Consider the following 19250-nt stretch of genomic DNA (forward strand, 5'->3'; position numbering starts at 1 on the left):
CTGGCAACTGAAGCAGTTTGAAATATTTTAAAACAGTGTTTAGTTTGTTAATAGTTCTAGCCAATGATTTAATTAATTTACCATTTGATTCCAGACGAAGACGATGATGACGATGACGACGAAGATGACGAGAAACCATCAGCTTCGCCAGCGGCGACTCCGGCAGTCCAGACACCGGCGGAGCCCGCAGCCGTGGCTCAGGCAGCCGAGGAGGTCGCCGACTACTCGGACTCCGCCCCCTCGGAGTCCTCAGACTCAGAGGCGTACGAAGACGAAGAATCTGCCGAGGAGTCAGGTCAAGCCACGGTGACTCTGACCACGCAAGACGTTCCTGAAAGAGACAGTGCCGCTGCGGCCTCCGCCCCCGTGGCTCAACCTCAGACAGAGGCCGACGAGGACAACGATGAGGACGACGATGACGACGACGTGCTAGAGGACGATGACGATGACGAAGACGACGATGACGACGACCTCGACATCGAGGCGAAACACGCACGTGAGTCAGAGACCAATAAGATACCGGGGAGCAGTTGATAGTTTGGAGGTCCTTGAGTTACCACGAGACGTGTATATATGGAGGTTTGGGGTTTGTGTGAGTTGTGGATTGTTTTAAGTAGATTGTGCCCTGTTCTAGTCAGATTGTGTAGGGTTACGGACTCCAGAATTCCGAAGTAGGTCGACTTTTTGACTGAACTATTCTATGTATGTTTCTGTTGCGAACTTACTTCGGAAGATGGAACAGCAAACCAAAGACGACAAATACTAGAAACCTTTACGTCCGAAGATTAATCTGTTATAGTTTGACGTAAACATTGCATATTTGTCTATTCACGTAGTGTTTTTATATTTTGTAGTCACTACGGTCTGACAATTTTGTTCTAAATTCTTCCCATTAATCAATTGATGCAATCAATAACCAATTCCAATTCAATTAATTTAATCCTAAATATTTGCTCACACATTATTTTAACTCTAAGCTACATAAGTTAACCCTTTGACTTTATAACTCTACACAGCCTATATGCAGTTCAATTATCTTAGAACAATTTCCACAAACCTGTCTGGGTCACTAAGAAACCTTATTATTTATTTATTTATTTGTGTGTTTATTTATTTAATTTATTTTCCTCACACAAACCCCCCACACCAGGTGACCTGTTCGATTCTTCGTAGTGTCTAGATGTAGTTTAGCTATCTTTGCTTTAGCGTTCCATTGTATATTAAAGCTATAAATGAATTTCCTTCGAGATTTGCTCTTTTTATTTACCCTCATCACTGTCCCATTTCCCCGCTTTCCTGCTAGAGCTAACGTTTAACTAATTATGGTGGAGGATGAGTAAGATGTATATGTAGTATATATGAAATAACACAATGCACACAAAGAAAGAGTTACAACTCTAAGCTAATTAAAGATTGGCAAATGGAATGAGACAAATAAAGATAGAGATGAACAAAAGTTAGTTGTAAATTTGGAAACACGTGAGAGTATTGACCCTTCGGAGTCACTTGAAATTTCCAAATATATTATTTTGATACCCTCAGTAGATAGTATATTCAAATATATTCACCCCATAAGGAAAATGTACAAAAATATATCAAAGGGAGCTGTCGCACAAAGATGGCAATATTAAAACGTATTGGGTATAACATTACTTTTTGTAGGCTTGAGGAATGTAATTTGTTGAATTATTCGACCATGAGATCCAACGATCCAACGCACAAGGATTCAGACTCAGTTTCATTAACTTAATTTGTCATTACTAAAGTCCTTTAGCTTTGGGTAAAAAGTGAAATACTGTTACTAACATTTACGTAAGTACCTGACAACTGGAAGATAACTACGTTGGCCCTAAGATCGCATTGTGTAGTTAAGATACGCTCACTACTAGAGTACAAAAGGAGCTATACTGGTTGTAACGGCTACCCTAATATTTAACTTACTAAATCATGACTAAAATTTGATTTGTATGCATGTGTATTGTTATAGATTTTTGCTTAGACACCTCATCGGAGTAATTTAAAAAATTACAAGTAGAAATACAAGTAAATACGCATACAGCGGATATTGAAATTCGTATAATATCGTGTTCAAAGGTGCCTAGGTTCAAAGGTAACTGACATGTTTTAAGTCTGAAGTCAAACTATTTGCACACATAAGGGTTAGGAGTGAAAAGTAGTTAGCCATAGTAAAATATTGATCAATTCTTGAATCTTAACGCTCTTAAAAGACTTGACTCATATCGAGCGGGTACGTAAAAGTAAACATTTATTTTCTGTAAATAAATTTAAACCTGTAACTCTGCTTTTGCATACCTCCATTTTGTAACTTTGCAAATAACACCAAGGTGTTCGTGAGAATGGTAATGTATAAAGTTGCCTGTGTATAATGTATAATGCAATGTTTAGTAAGCATTTATCAAGTAAATTTATCCTTTATGTGTTTGAATTTGCACACAAATGTACAGTACTGATAAAAACAGCGCATTTATTCATTCAAACCAAACCCGAGTCTCACCAGCTGACGACACTCGCCGGATCAGCTGATCGTGTGAGAGGCTTCAATGGGAGAAATTTCAATTTCAAGTCGAACAATGTTATCCAGGTCGGAGCGTGAGGGACAGACCGTTACAAACCGGCCCGACCGAGGACCGGGGGATAATCATTTCCAAAAACACGGTCATCCGGAGAATTTACATAATTCGTTCTCATCCTGGGCCCGTTACCTGCGTGTACTGAACGATCTTGTACCGACAAGTAGAAGAACAAAACAAACATTACATTGTGGAAGAAAGTGTATCCGGTTAGATGAGAAGTAAGATGATCGTTTAAAACCGTCAAATTAAGTAAATGTGATTGTTATTGCTGTTTTTCCACTTAAAGTATTTTCTAAAACTGTATTTCACAGTTATAAACGTTAGTAGTCTACGTAAAGTAAATAATATCTAGGGGATTGAGCTGGTCTAGTGGTAGAGCGCGGGACTTCGGTCCCTGAGATCTCGGGTTCAAATACGCCAAACTACCAATGGATTTTATCTAAGCGATAATGCCGCAACCCCTAGGTCTAGCCTGAAGTAATGTGATAAGCAATCCAAGGCTCGTGCCTAGGATAATAAATATAATTTTCCTGGAGTTTAGCAGATCAGCTACAGAAGAAAGTGACAGCACAAATAGACGAAATAATTGTTTGAGAGTACTAGGAAACTTGATAAAAATAGCACTTCATCTTCCAAAGTCTCTTGTAAACATTTTAGCTTTTTACTATACAATCAGAACGTACTATTTTAATTTGTGAATATATTTATCTGCTATTGTGAGAACGACTTCCAATACATGTCTAAAAAGAATGTACAAAGAGTTATATGCCAATAAGTACATATTTCAAGTCCACATGAATAAAACGTATGCTGTATACAATGTGGGTACATTGACAGTTAAAACATATTACAATTCTTATTGGAATAATTATGTCTAGCTTATCCGTTGTTGATTTAAATTATTACACTGTAAGAGCCGAAATATTTATCTAAACTCATAGTTAACTAAAAATACTAATGTTGGAGAAAGCGGAGAGGCACGCGGAAAACCATTGTAGGAACCACTTGGCTCAGTAGCGACAAGGGCGCGGCTACTTTCCCGCCAGAAACGACCGCGGTGACCTTCAAGGTCACTGACCTCTTGTCAAGGTCAAGGCCAAGGTCACAGCTCTACTTTGCTGCGCTCCCATCGTGCCACCTGTTTTTAGGATCCACGACTAGAAGTTGTTAATTATTTGTTTCTTAGAAAGTTTGTTCTGTAAGTTCGTGTGTTTGAGGACCTATCAAGGGTGCAGTAAACTGTGTTATGACACGAATTAAAATATCAATACTACAGGTATTTACAGTTTAAGGATCTGAAATAACACTTTTGACAGGTCTGAATTTACAGCTCTTTCCCATGCAGGTGACATCTTAATGACATCTTCGACAAAATCAAAAACAACTGAACAATCAGTAAACTAATCAATTCGGTTATCTGTGGTTGTTATCACTCACCCATTAAACTATCATTGGAAAAGCTACGAGCAAAGTGTCTGGTTTGTGACAAACGAAGTGTATTTTTATTTCTAAGAGTATTACATTCAAAGCAGTGCAACTCCAAAGCTAATACTATTCAAGTTACTTTTCAATCTGATACGTAACGTGTTTCTATAATGAATAGAATGGTAAACATAGACAATAAACGTAGTAAGTTATTGCAGAATGTCTAATTGTTCAAAATCAGCTGTTAAAATTGTGAAATGAATATCAAATTGAGAAACGTTGACAAATCAAATATTAACAGTGTAATTTTTCGTTTTGATTTTGATTCTGGGTTGACCAAAAATAATTTACTTTTCAAAACTTTATACATCAGAACTTTTAGAGCACATAGTTTTAGGTATCAAAATGGGAATAGGTCCATGATAGTGATCTTATTCTTAGGTACGTTCTTTGGTTGAAATTTGAGAAACGTTGAACTAGTGGTTTTTTGTGATGGTAACAGCCCTTATTTGTTATAATAGTAGGGTTATAACCATATAGATAGACGCATTGGAAATATGTTAAACAGAAAAACGACTTAACTGTATTAACATCACTGGGTGGGTGGATAGATACAGTTCCCGCCTTAAAATCAGAAGTTTGTCAGTTCAATCATGAGAAAAGAAGATACTTTTAATGGTTCGAAACTGAACCCAGCTGTTCCTGATCACTAGGATTTTAGTAAATAATCCTGGATAAATATCAGGATATATCAGCTGATATAGGTTTAATCAGTAAGAAAGCTGTCATCTCACAATATCACTCATTAAACACTAGTCGTTCGCATTACACATCTTTAAAAAAATATTAGTTTGTTATCAATGTAACTGGAAAAGTGAAAGTAAATAGCTTGGGATTTGACAATAACACAAAATTAATTGGTTGCTGTTTCCACCTTTTCTGATATAAGTTATCCTTATAATATTTTCACCCTCCATAATAAATATCCGGAGGGTATTGATTAAACCCTCTTCACTATTAACAAATGTTTTAATAAATTTATTTTAGTCAGGTGTGTCCTAATAGAAAATAAAGTGCATCTGAAAAAGTCAACTGTAATCGTTGTAGAAAGGTTGTAGCTATTCTTTTCGTTACCATGGAGCACATTCAATATTTACATCCCCAAGCGCTATCCCATAACTTTGAAAACACCGAGGCCAGAATCCTTGGTCGATTCGGAATCTGAAATACTTACTCGGAATGGTACCTTTGTGTGAAATTTTAGCAAAAACCGAAAACCGGTTGGTCTAGTGGTTTTTCGTTCGGCGTGACGGAAAAACAAACATACAGATAATCATTTACTTGATATAAACTTCACAAGTTGATTTTATGAACTGTACTATTGCTTAACAAATGGTATACTATATTGAATACAATTTGAAACGTTACAATAGGTAATGTACAAATTATATATCTGTTTAAGGTTATGTAAGTCAAATAACGAGCACTACCAACCGCTAAGAATTAAATTATTCGTAAATTGTTTGATGCCCAAGAAGAAAACGAAGGCTGCCTTGAATTTCAAGTGGAACGCGTCGAACGTGCTTCGGTGCGTACCGACGTACGTAGAAAGTACGTCCGTGCGTAGAAAGTACGTACGTGCCATGCGTCCGACTCTCGCGTAGGTAGCAGGTTCGAATTTGGTCACCTACTGGCATACAAGCCTACTTATCGAGCGTGTGGTAGTCAAAATTATCATCTTATTGGTTAGGAATCGTCCAATAACATTACGTCACCGGTATAAATACACGTTAACATACCGTACCGTGTAAGATGACTAGGCTTAACGACTGCTCTAACTGACTAGGTAACACTTGTTACAGAATTAGTCTTGACTTCGTAAATGGTCGAATCTGTCTAGATTATGTTACCATTTTCATTTGTAGGATAATTAATGATCCGTGGCCGTCAAGTTGAGAGGTCATAGTCCTCGCAAAACAACAAAAGGTCGCCGGTTCGATGGTATGATCCTAAAAAATCAGAACTTTTGATGGTTCGAAACTGGACCCAGCTGTCCCTGATCATTGGGATTTTAAATAAATTACCCTGACGTATGGATCAGCTGATCATAGTCAGTAACAAAGCTACAGAGATCATCTTACAACGTATAATCATTGACTATTGGATACACAATACAGTAAGGGTAAAACCATAGATATATAATAACAACACAAAATTTACAATAATAGTGTTGTTATTATACAGTATATCTATGGGTAAAGTACACATAAATACAGTGTGTAAATTAAGTATTGAAACAAATCTGTATTTTTTAAACTGAAATAGATAGAAATATTCTGTTTGTGGCGTTTATTGTTAACAAATGTTCCGTATTTTTTTACACCAACAATATTTTTAACCCCCCTAACTGGGTAGGGGGTAGGGGGTGACTTATTTGTTTCAAATAGCAACCCCTCATTTTGATGGATGTGTCAAAAGAAACACAATGACGCAAACCCGAGGTTGATATCTCACCCCTAGCCAAAATGGCAGGTATTCAAAAATTTGATTTATTGTATGTGAAAAAACACCAATTTCACAAATAATATGGATACAAATCTGTATTTTTAAACCCGAAATAGATAGAAATATTCTGTTTGTGGAATTGATTGTTAACATAAGTTCCGCAATTTTTTACATCAACAATATTTGTTAACCCCTTTAACAGGGTAGGGGATGGGGGTGATTTATTTTTTAATAACAACCCCTATTGAGTGACCTATCATTTTAAAGGGTTTGTCAAAAGAAATACGATGACGCAAACCCAAGGTAGATATTTTATCCCTAGCCTAAATGGCGGGCATTCCAAAATTTAATTTATGTGAAAAAGCACCCATTTTGGAATACCTGCCATTTTGGGTAGGGGTGAGATATTCACCTAAGGTTTGCGTCAATGTGTTTATTTTGACAAGCCCTTCAAAATGAGGGGTCACTCAATAGGGGTTGTTATTTGAATAAAATAAGTCACCGCCTACCCTGTTAGGGGGGTTAAACAATTTTTTTGGTGTAAAAAATTGCGGAATCTTTGTTATGAATCGATGCTACAAACAGAATATTTCTATCTATTTCGGTTTAAAAAACAGATTTGTTTCAAGACTTAATTTACACACTTTTTATCATTCTAGCATAGATAAAAGATAGTCTATGATTCTAGCATACCTACTATATAATAGCTCATTTACAGCTGACTCAATCCTAAGTGGGGTTCAGTGTTATTTAAAGCCAATATTCTATATTTATATTATATTACATAAGATCATAAATTTTGTTATATCTGCTCATGTCACAGCTTACGTCACAGCTTGCACACTTCTCATCAAAATACAACAAAAATATACTGGAAGGAGATCACTTTACAGAGTATTCTATGTCCTTTCATTTCAAGACTGCTAAAGATAAGTAGGGGGTTCACAAAAGGGGTTTTAGTGGAAGTTCAAAACAAAAGCGGTTGAGTAGCTCAATTCCGCTCTCAGCCTCTGAAATATCCTCCTCGATACAGGCCTCAGATGGATCTGAAATACCTGGATAAAGCTACATACAGGGTGATTGATATAAGTGTGCCAGCTGTTTTATTCAAAAGTTATAGGAGATATAAAAATTCTTTAATTGTAACTGCCTTGGATTTTATATTAGAAAAACTTTGGTCAAGTTGAAAAAATAATTTTAGTCGCCATTTTTCCAATATGGCCACCAACTTTGTTTTGTCTTACGGAAGACTCTATGTTTCATGATTAATGACCACACAAAAAAATCTTACTAACAATTACACAAATTAAACTTAGACCATTAGAACACACGTCCCCCCCCCTGATTCACTAGTAACACATCTAAATCAAATCAATTTACAGCCTAATTTCAAATGTATCAGTAACAGTTGTTTAGTATGTTTTTCCCTTGCGAATTATATAGTAATGCAAATGAAAGTATGATTTCTTAATATACAACATTTTAACTGATCATTATGTCTTCACTGAATATACGGATAAAATAATTACGAAGACATTTTAATTAAGGCTGCTGAGTTATGGAGGGGAATTAAACTAAGAGGCTTTCTAATATTAAAAGAATTTGATGAAAGGGGGTTTAAACCCCTACAGTGAATAGATTCAGTGTTATTCAAGCTTTATTCAAGAGATAATCAACCAAGGATTAATCGTTAATCTAAACCTCTTGTGCCGTCTTGAATGCTGCGATTAGTATCATTATCTTCCATAATTACATAAATAATTACAGTAATTAGTTTACTCTTATATTGTAAAATATGTAATAAACATCATGAGCCAATTTTTTGCCCATTGCATGAAAAATACCTGTAACTGAATGATTTAAGGATTAATTAGGAATTACTTACTTAGGATTATTAGTAGAGGAACTATACAGTATACAAAATCTAAACTAAAATATATTATTTCGACTATACATTTATTTGTATACAGGGTGTTTTTTTTAAAACTTGCATCTTTATTTATGTAAAAACCGCAATAGATAGAAATATGTAGTTTGCGGGAATCATCTATTGACGTAGGGGGACCAATTGTTTTGAATTCAACGTTACATTCACATTCCCCCCCTTTCCCCCCCTGCCACCAACTTATTTTTTTTTAACAGCAAGGTACCCCTTGTGACATATCAAATAAAAGAGCATAAAAAAAGAAAATGTTTGATGAAAAAAAATTGAAAATCGGTTCATAAATTTGTGAGATATTCCCCCCCTCACCCCTCCGGAACTTAATTTTTTTTAAATAGCAAAGTACCCCTTGTGACATATCAAATGAAAGAGCATGAAAAAAGAAAATTTTTTGTGAAAAAAAATTTAAAATCGGCTCATGAATTTGTGAGATAATCACCCCCCTTTTCCCCTACCCATAACTTGTTTTTTAATAGCAAGGTACCCGCCCTTGTGACATATCAAATGAAAAATAAATTTCGCCAAAATTTTTTTTTTCATGCTCTTTCATTTGATATGTCACAAGGGGTACTTTGCTATTAAAAAAAAATTAAGTTCCGGGGGGGTGAGGGGGGAAATATCTCACAAATTTATGAACCGATTTTCAATTTTTTTTCATCAAAAATTGTCTTTTTTCATGCTCTTTTATTTGATATGTCACAAGGGGTACCTTGCTTTTTAAAAAATTAAGTTGGGGGCAGGGGGGGAAAGGGGGGGAATGTGAATGTAACGTTGAATTCAAAACAATTGGTCCCCCTACGTCAATAGATGATTCCCGCAAACTGCATATTTCTATCTATTGCGGTTTTTACATAAATAAAGATGCAAGTTTTTAAAAAAACACCCTGTATATGTACATTATATAGCCCAGTCAACCTGAGTCGTAAAACACCGGTTGAAGAAAAAAATAGTAAACAGCTGATTTTTTGCTCATCGACTATTACCGTTTAGACAAGTGTTCAGCCAAAAAAAGTCCCCGCCCCTACCCCCTTGCTAACCCCCCCCCCTCCCCAGGGCCACCCTAACCATTTAAAGTGTAAGGGTTTCGTAAAACACGTTTTTCTCGATTGTTATAAAACATATTGAATTGCAATTTGTTTTATTATCTTTGTTATAACATGTCCTAAAATCATGTTTTAGTGCCTTTTGTCATAACTGTTACCGTTTGTTCGTTGTTTGTATACAAGGGGGAGGAGTGGGGACTTTTGCCTGAACACTTGTCTAAATGGTTGTAGTCGACAGGCAAACAATCAGCTTTTTACGATTTTTTCATTCATAAAACACAGGTTGACTGGACTATATGATCGTAAAATAGTTATATTATTTTAAATATAATCAATAAAGCCAAACATTGTGGGTTTCTCTTATCCTCGGACTTCTTTAAACTCCAAGGCACCAAGGCTGTGATTGAGACACATTTATATGAAATGCAGGAATCTTCTGAAAACCCGATCTTCGTGCGGGTACTTACGTATTATACCACCAAACCGATAAATCGACTTCCAAATAAGATTTCAATTAGTTTAAATAACAAAATCTTCCTAACCTATACAACCTAATCTAACCACCCTTAGATTAGGTTAGGTTAAAATTATTAGGTGTGGTCGGTATAATACGTAAGTACATTTGTGCGCATTGAAAGTTTGGGGATTACATTACCAAATACCAAACGCATTTCTATAACAATGATGGAACTTAAAACAAGGACCACTTCTTGGTGCCAAAACGTCAAATATACAATACTGCGACACCAATTTCCCAGCTGGCTTGTTCCCAAATATCAGCTGAGCGGACAAATCAGTATTGCCAACGGTTTAATCATAAGAAACGGAAATTCCCATGAATCAATGTCCCCTTATCCTTCTTCATTAAATCAAGATGATATTATCATGGGATTATAAATTATGACTGTATATACTTATTTTATTGAAGGTGTGAATACAGGTGTGTTTTAGTAAGTGGCGACTCGTTGACATATTACCAATTATAGTCAAAGATATTACTATATTTTTTACTTTACTTTCTCAAAATACATAAACGTCAAATACAAATTTGTGTTTACGTTTTGTAAATAAAATCTTTAATGTGTTTATTGTTATGTATTGTATGTTTGTTAAAAATAGTCGCAAGACAAGTGTAATCATTGATATTTTAGAAATAAAACAATAGCGGAAGCTTTTGTTCATTGGAGTTTCATTGATTTTAATGGCTGTTCAGTATTAATAAGTGGTACTTAGAAGTACATTAAGCCAAAGTCCATTTGTAATTTTATACATTTTCCAGCAGATTATAGTATTTATTGTATATTTATTGTGTATTTATTGTATTTATTGTATTATTGTATAGTATTTATTGATCAAATTTATCCAATTATTAGTTAGTTGGATTACTTGGCAATAATAACTACTATAAATTATGGCTGATAATATATTATCTATGATTTCTGGTGTATAAATTAAAGTAAAAGTAAATTATCTGGATTGCTAAAGTACAATTTACTATTAATGATGTGTATGGGATGGCTGATGATGTATTTGTTCCATTTATTTTTATAATTTACGGTTACTGAGAGGTATGATTTATGATTGTTGACATATGATTGTAATTTCTAATCTGTGATTGCTGATTTCCAGGCTCCATGAGCTCTCCAGCAAGGTCTGCACTGTACATCGCTAAGTACAACAGATTCGTGGACAACATTCTGGACCGCATCAACAAGGTAAGATAAATTTACAATTGGAAAATTCCTTCTTAGCTCTCAACCATTGTTAAATGCTTCAAACACCCGATAGTTTTAAAGATTTTTTTTCTTTCTCCAATAACTGAAATATCTTAAAACTTGTATTTCGCTTATGCAGAATTAAGTGTTTTGTTTCTAATAGAAAATTTGATTTGAGAGATCGACAAGTCTTTTTGTTGGTTTTACAAAAAAGCTATAACACCTTTAACATGTTACCTACCAACCTCCTCTGTGTGACACCTCTTGAGTAACCTGGTAGTGAACGTGTTAAGCTTTTGTCAATGATTTTCTTAGATTTTTCTAGATGTGTGTAAAAATATATAGTTACAGGGTTTTTACTACGCTAAATCTAAACAATAAATCAATAATCCCTGTTTCAGTTTCCTAAAAAAAATCAGGTTATGTGTTCTCAAGTTATCTTAATTTATTTTACCTAACCCGCCATGTTAAACTTCCCTATCCCAAGCGTGATGTATATAACTTCGTTACTTCTCGAGTGATGTAAAGTTGAAAAAAACTCACTCGGTGATGTAATGAAACCCATTTAAATACAGTAACATTGAGAGATTAACTTAAAAAATATACCTCTATGGAGCCAACGACGTTCAACGCTAGAAATCAGCTGTGCGCTTGAATTTTATTGTTATATTTTGAAGAATTTTCATAACCTAGCTTTTGTTTGTAAATGAACGTTACTTTTAGAAGATGAGTGCAATGTATAATGAAAAATATTGTTCGTAGCCTCCTGTATATTGTCGGGTCAGGTAAAATCTTGTACGTTACACGTTACGCAAGAGCGTGTTTACATCACTTCGGTAAATTATGCAACTCGCTTCCGCTCGTTGCACAAAATTCACCTGCGTGATGTAAAAACGCTCTTACTACACTTGTAAGGTAAATAGCTATTACATATGTATATCTTTAGTGTTTTGTAAATTGTAAGGCCTTCAGTATAATTGTCAAAATATCAATAAAAGTTAGCTGGTGTATTTTTACTATATATTTGTTCTTTAAACGTTTAAAGTTTATTTTTTAACGTAAATTTGTGTTGACAGATTTTACGTCGAAGCTACGACCCGGTCAACGTCAAGCTACAGAATGCTTCTGACGTGAAGAAGACGAAGAACAACACCAAGACCAAGAGCAAAGGCAAGGGGAAGAAGAGACCCAGTGCTACCAACAAACAGGCTGATATGGACCTCACTGCCAAGACGGAGAAAGAGTTGGTACCCTTGTTGACAATATACCATTGAGTCAATATACACACTAAATTCGATTTAAACAGTCCCAAATACCCCTACTATTTTTTGTGAAAATGTTAAGTTTCTGCATTTAAGTGTGGCTGGTCCCATTGTCATTGAACGTAAGGAAGCAACACTAAACGGGTTTATCTTTATTTCTGTTACGTGTAAAATAGGCCTTTCTTTGTTTTTTGATATATTTTAAATGTTCAGTAAAGCAGTAATCACAACAATGTATTTTAAATAAGCTTTTAGTAGTTCTATTCATCTAATAACTAAAATAATTTATCTAAACAAACATAATCTTGAAAATGCAAATTGGTATTGCACTGGATTATTTTGCCTGGGAAACGACTTTTGAGCCCAATTGAACTGCGCATTTTGTGCACGGCCCCCCTCGTTGAGTTTTATTTGTTGGATTGGCAATGTCAAATCGGTTTCTACAATTTCTAGCGCCTGCAAACATACTACACTATCAGCATAGCAAAACTGTAGTGCTGGAAGTGTCGTGGTTTCTGTAGGGGTTACTCAAATTGTCGCTGCACTTTTTAATGATGGATTAGGTCTATACATATTCTAGTGTCTACTATATATTTCATTGAAATTAGTCCACTGTGGGTTGTTTAATTTCATACAGGCCGTGGTATAAATACTATCAACACTTCTCAAAATCTATGCAAAAAATTATTCATTATAAACTGTACACAGTGTGAATAATTCGTTATTACCTACTGTAAAAAACAAAAGAACCAACTTGCTTCTAAAACTATCAACTATAGGGCACTATAACTGTTTATAGTTGATTATTACTATCAAACTGAACTATTTTAGACAATAACGTAACTCTTTTAAAATTATTTTGTTAAAACATACTTTAACCGCATGTGTCTTTGAAAATAATGCTAGGTGTAACTTCTATACATGTGTAATAAAATTATATATATATATATATATATATATATATGTAAAATATCGATTCAAACCTTAGTAGTTTAAATACTGTAGGCCTACCTGTAATCAGGGCTGGCTAGAGGGTGTGGCAGGGGGGGGCAGAGCCACACGGTCCAGGGCTCCGAACGGGGCCCTGACCGGTCAAATATAACATTTTTTTCAAGACTGGAAAAACAGGCGGCCCGGGATCGCTCAGCCCAGGGGTCGTGACGGCTCTTGCTAGTACTGCCTCTAATTTTGAAGTACTACTAGCTGTTAGTGTCAAATAACAAGTGTATCTAGAACTTATCCTTATTTTTTGATTGATTACTTATTATTATTAATTTTTATTTGCTCAAACCTTCACACAGTTTTACCTTATACTTTTACTAAATATCAATTTGTTTCTCAGGGAAGAGGCAAACACAACCGAAGAACTGATGACAACCGAGAGGGACTTGTCTAACGATATTCACCAGCAAACCACCAACGTCGATAATGACTCAGAGACAAGCACTAACAGCAGCAGGGGAGAAGCACAGAGCAGAGCGACATCCAAGAAAACATCCAACAAGAATAAGGTAGATTTAATATGATTTTAATGTTTTTTGGTCTTGGGGTGGATCTTTAAACTTTTAAAACCATCCTTAAAACACCCTGAAAAGAGAATTAAGTCTTTTTAGATTCATGGCCATTTTTTACCTTGCAGTTGCACTCTCACATAAACCTCTGGGCGCAGAACATAAAATCCAGCAAAGCAAAGTAACTAATTTACCGACTCGCCAGTAAATGCATAATTGTACCATTTAGCAAAGGGCTAGACAGTCGTTTGTACTTGAGAACTGTTGTTACTTACTGATACTGATGATAGCCTACCTGGGGGAAGATTACACTGCGACCTGAAAGATCTACTGTGTCCCCAAAGGCCAAACTAGTCTCCAATCTTTGCCTAGAGAACCCTCTCCAATCCTAACTCCTTAATGAAGTTCAGCGTCAGGAGGGGTTCTATCTGAGGAAAATCTCCAACTGCTACTTGGTGTATTCCCAGGCTCCTTAACTTCAGTCAGCCTGAAAAATACTGGAGTGCCCCAACGACTCATTGTATTTGGTTCTTGGTCCAAATACCCCTACTCCGGTTCCCTAATTCGTCTTTGAGCCATCGGTATACCACCTGAAGATATGATTCCCGAATAATTTTAGGGTTTTTCCATTCCAGCCAAGTTTATTCCCTAGCTCAACATCAAAGTTCTTTTCAAAGCTGTACTTCCTTACCATATAATCCCTTGGAAGATTCGTCAGATCCCTCAGAACTGGGGGGAATAACTCACCGCATATGCCGTTGTTACCTACTTAGCAAAGAAGCTCTATAAAGGAATTTTCATCAGAATCTATTAATTAATAATTTGAGCAATATAATACTTTGTTTCAGAACCAAACCAAGCAGAGCACCAAGCCCAAGAGCCGACCCCGAGCCAAGGCTACACTCTACGGCCTGTCTACCATCAAGCGAGACGGCAACGTCACTGTCAACATGATGAGTTCTCACACAACCATCAAGACTAGGTTCCTGGTGGGACCTCTCATGCTCAAGGTGGAAAAACAGGTAATAGCCTGAAATTGTTTTATACCTAGCGACTGAATTTACTTATTTAACCTTTTTAAATAAAACAAAAAAAACCATGTGGGAACGATTTTCTGATACAGTCTACTCTTGGTAATCCAAACACTTGATGAATCGGAACTTTTGATCACTCAAAATAAAAGCTCAGTCCATAGAGAATCTCAATATTTCAAAGTTTTACCACGCATTTTGATACACTCGATATTTTGAAGTGCAGGCCGATTTGGAACACGCAGTAATTCGAAGTTACGTTGGCAAAACACTCAATTCGAAGGGAGGGATATTTTCTTATAATGAGAGGAAACTATATGTCTAGATCGTGTTAAAACAGTAGTTTTGGTGATCAGAGCAGTAATTGTCTTGTTGGCAGTGTTTCCTTACACAATAAGTTTTTTAGTTCGCTGTGTTCTTGTTGTCGAAGCTATTTGTTGGGTAGAAGCGTGGCGGAAACATAATTTCTAGTATTGTCATGGAAACTAAGCTTAAGTTACAAATCCCTTTTGTATGATAAATATTTAAATATGATAAAATACCATGTCGTTAAAAAATAAAATCCCTTTCGATTATGGAAAAAAGTGATCACAGCAGTAGAAAAGTGGTAGAGTTAAGTCAGCTGTTGCAAAAGCTTTTTCATTATACTATTATGAGTTGAGCTGTTTTCGTTATGTGTTTACAACCTGCGAAACATCATATTTTCGTCAGCTGTCTATTGTTTACTACCGAAAGTAACATTGTTTACAACTGAAAATTTTCCACTGTCAACAACTTCAAATAGTTGTTATTGTTTTATCAACTGTTTCAATTTTCAACAACTAAAGTAAAATATTAACTTTGAATTGAAGGCATAACCTAAAAAGTCCTATGAGTTTTGTAATGTAGAAAATAATTATTCTTTGTAGTGTAGCGAAAAGTAACGTTCAAAACACAAGTGAAAGTGGGTCTATACATATTCTCGACCATTTAAAGTGCTCGATAAATCTCACACTTCAAACATGGTCTCAAATATGTAATGACTTACTTTCTACTCTTGTTATGAAATATACTATTCCTTTCAATTATATTGTCTACAACCATGAAAAGACAAGGAAAAAATTGTTAAAAATTGTTAGACTGAATGCCTATACGGGAAGAAAATGAACCACAAAATGTGAACATCCTAGACTAGAAGACTAGTTATGTGACTTAGCTAACGTAGAAGGTCAAATGTGTTTGTAAGAGGATGTTTCAAAAAACCATGTCATATGCAAAAGAGCTTGACATTCCCATTACATTTTAGTTATGTACCTTTAATAATACAGTAAAAAATGAACTCTTAATGATTCAAATGATTGATTTTTATCCCGATAAATAAAAAATACCTCTTGGTAATTCCAAACTCTTGATGATTCAAATTTGACTGGTCCACCAATTTTGAACTATCAAGTCACTATCAAGACTTTGCTGATTATGCAAACTGTCTTACTGATTTTTGTTGTGCTATATAATACAAGTTTATCGGGCAAGGGGAGGCAAAATGATGGACAGTAAAAATTGATAATAGGGAGTTATCTCAAATTCTATAAATCAAGTACTGTTTTAGATATTTATCACTTTAGCTGACGATTACCTCACTTATTTCAGTTTGGCCGAGGAGCCAAGAAGGAGCTGCGCAGTGCGACGGCAACAACGGCAGAGATGAGCGGCAAAATGACACTAAAGGTTGTGCAGGGAGGAGCAGCAACCCTGTCCAGCATCAGGGTGCTACAGCCTAAACAGGTGGGTGGAATCCACTATATTTTCGTTGAGACATAGACTCAATGCTGCATTTGAACCTGAAGATGAGTGCAGGAAAATTAGACAGGATAGGAACTCTTAATCTCTAGGGAGAACACTTATTCCGCTCGGCCATTAGCTTGCTCTCACTGCAACAGGATAGCCTGACACCAGTTATCTCGCAGCAACCCTATTATTCATCCTGATATGGAAAATAACTTATATCTCTAGCCCCTAGATCGCACCACATGTCACTTACAGCATTCTGCGGTGTTTGTTAATTCATGCTGGCATAGAGTAAAGGTTTTTTTACTAATTCTTTGCCTTACAAACCTTTAGGGTTCTATTCTAGAGTAGAATAGATTTTGTTCTTGACCGTACCCTTGTAGGGAATGTGATGTAAGAACCAAATGAGAGGAATTGGCAAAATCTATACTTCATCCTTTTTCAACCGTGCAGTATGGAAGTATGGAGTATCCATTAGTCAAACATTTCAAATGGGTGTTTCTAGGACACTAACCGTAAAAACATTAGTTACTATCACAAAACACCCTATGTTTGTGATATTTTCTAATAATTTTTATAACTACGCTCATTTTGGCTATATCAGAGTCAAAATATAAATTATTACGTTAAAATTCAAATCTATAGAATGCTAAGTTACAAGTTTTCTTTTCCGCCTTCACTAGCGTTGTAAGGACAGCTAGCCGAACTTTCATGACAGTGAACACAGTGTTTCCAGTACTGTTAATTGTTGACCATGTCCCGTAAAGCCGGGTTTTCCTAGGCGATGGAACGGAGTGCAGAGTTTGCACGGAGACAAGAGGCGTCTTGTCTTAGGTAATTTAATGGTACTGTTTTCCTAGAAGTGGCACTGAAATCACTTCTCCGCTCTTCGCACTCCTCTTCCGCGCCTAGGGAAACCCTGCTTTAGGCATCGTATACTACACAGTAGGAGTAGATGAATTTGGAATTGAGTGCAGTTCTAATAATCCTTTCTTAACATTTCCGTTACCCATTTCATGGCTCATATTTGTTCTATCTATGAGTGGAGTAAAATGTAAAAGAAGTCTTGAACCTTTTGTATTTTCTTATTTCTTGACTTGTAAAACTGTGCTCTGTTTGCAGGTCCGTGTGGACAGCATGGACGACCATGATCGTACAAGAGAGTTTGTCTGGAAGAGGAGCAGCAGCATCGCACACCTGGTGTCTCAGAAGCTGCTGACAGCCACAAGGTCAATGCTGAGACCACCTCCCAAGCAGTAGTGCCAACTTGGATGGCTCCAAAACAAAATTTACCTGCTTCAACAAAGCAGTTCATGTTGCAAAGACTACTAGGAGTAAACTTAAGAATCTCAATGCTAGTAACTAACTAATTAGGGTATACTAAAATTTGTACAAACTGTTTGTGTTTCAATTCCAAATAAATGATGTTTGTTAGCACTAAATTTAAATTTTTAGAAAGAGGAAATTTGGGATTGACAAACAAAAATGTCATTGTGTTCTGTTTGGAGGAAGATACATTTTTAGAGTATTTTACAATGGAAGTATTCGTAAGACAATTTAGATTTTTACAGTAAACATGCTTTACCTGAAAGTATTTTTGTTTGTTAAACTGATCATACATCAGGTATTTATTTACGTTTGAGTAGGAAGTGTATGAATTGTAAACATTTTTGTAAATATTATTTATTTTATCTATTACAATTTATACAGTTTTCTTACAACAGAGTATTTATGACTAACTAGCTTATGAAGTTGATCACATTATGCTATAAAAATATCTAGTTTTAAATAATGAGTACATTATGTGAAGACTTGATGTAGGCTACCTACTTTATTTCAAGACCAAACTTAAAAAATTTCAGCATTTCATATTTGTATTTAATAATATATTTCTACAGACCAAACTTGTTAGTGATCAACCTCTATTACAATATTTATTTCAAATCATCACTTGTTCAATAACACTAGACTGTAGCAAAATAAGTTTTAATAGTATTTATTTATTTATGAAAACATTTATTTATTGTTATTTATTGTAGTAAATAGCTTAGTAACAAGCTTGTTGATTTTGTGTGTGTTATAATAAAAAATAAATATACCGGTACTGTACTATAAACCATATTTTTTTAGTAATTTACCTTGCAGCTATCAAAACCATCAGACACAAAACCTTTGATACATTTTAACATTTCTATCTCTATCACTTGAAAGAAGCACTCACTAATACAAAGAAGATATCAGTAGTGTTGCAGAGCCTGAAAATCCTTGAAAATTAAAAGAAAAGGTTTTATCAACAGTTTATCTACCCTACCATGGGTACCTGATCTGCATTTTGAAGCTTCAGTACACATAATATTTACTTACTAGTGTACATGTTGCTCGAATTCGAGCAATTGCAAAGTATTACAGGAGTTATTTAAAAACGAATAACAGTCACATTTACAATGAAGTTTAA

General features: G+C 35.4%; 1 protein-coding gene across 1 annotated transcript in view; it reads left to right on the top strand.

The window, feature by feature from the left end:
• Window positions 1-18305, top strand: part of LOC129000498 (protein PFC0760c-like) — a 51562-nt gene extending 33257 nt beyond the window's left edge. Inside the window, exons 3-9 of the mRNA XM_054427460.1 lie at window positions 95-496; window positions 11139-11224; window positions 12301-12467; window positions 13829-13997; window positions 14846-15019; window positions 16658-16792; window positions 17918-18305. Coding sequence (XP_054283435.1) covers window positions 95-496; window positions 11139-11224; window positions 12301-12467; window positions 13829-13997; window positions 14846-15019; window positions 16658-16792; window positions 17918-18055 — 1271 coding nt within the window. The 3' untranslated portion in view covers window positions 18056-18305. The remainder of the gene's footprint in view (window positions 1-94; window positions 497-11138; window positions 11225-12300; window positions 12468-13828; window positions 13998-14845; window positions 15020-16657; window positions 16793-17917) is intronic.
• The last annotated feature ends 945 nt before the right edge of the window (window positions 18306-19250 follow it).

This window comes from Macrosteles quadrilineatus, unplaced genomic scaffold, assembly GCF_028750875.1.
Source record: "Macrosteles quadrilineatus isolate MER2022 unplaced genomic scaffold, UCM_ALF_1.0 Scaffold_8__2_contigs__length_117827958, whole genome shotgun sequence".
NCBI lineage: Eukaryota > Metazoa > Arthropoda > Insecta > Hemiptera > Cicadellidae > Macrosteles > Macrosteles quadrilineatus.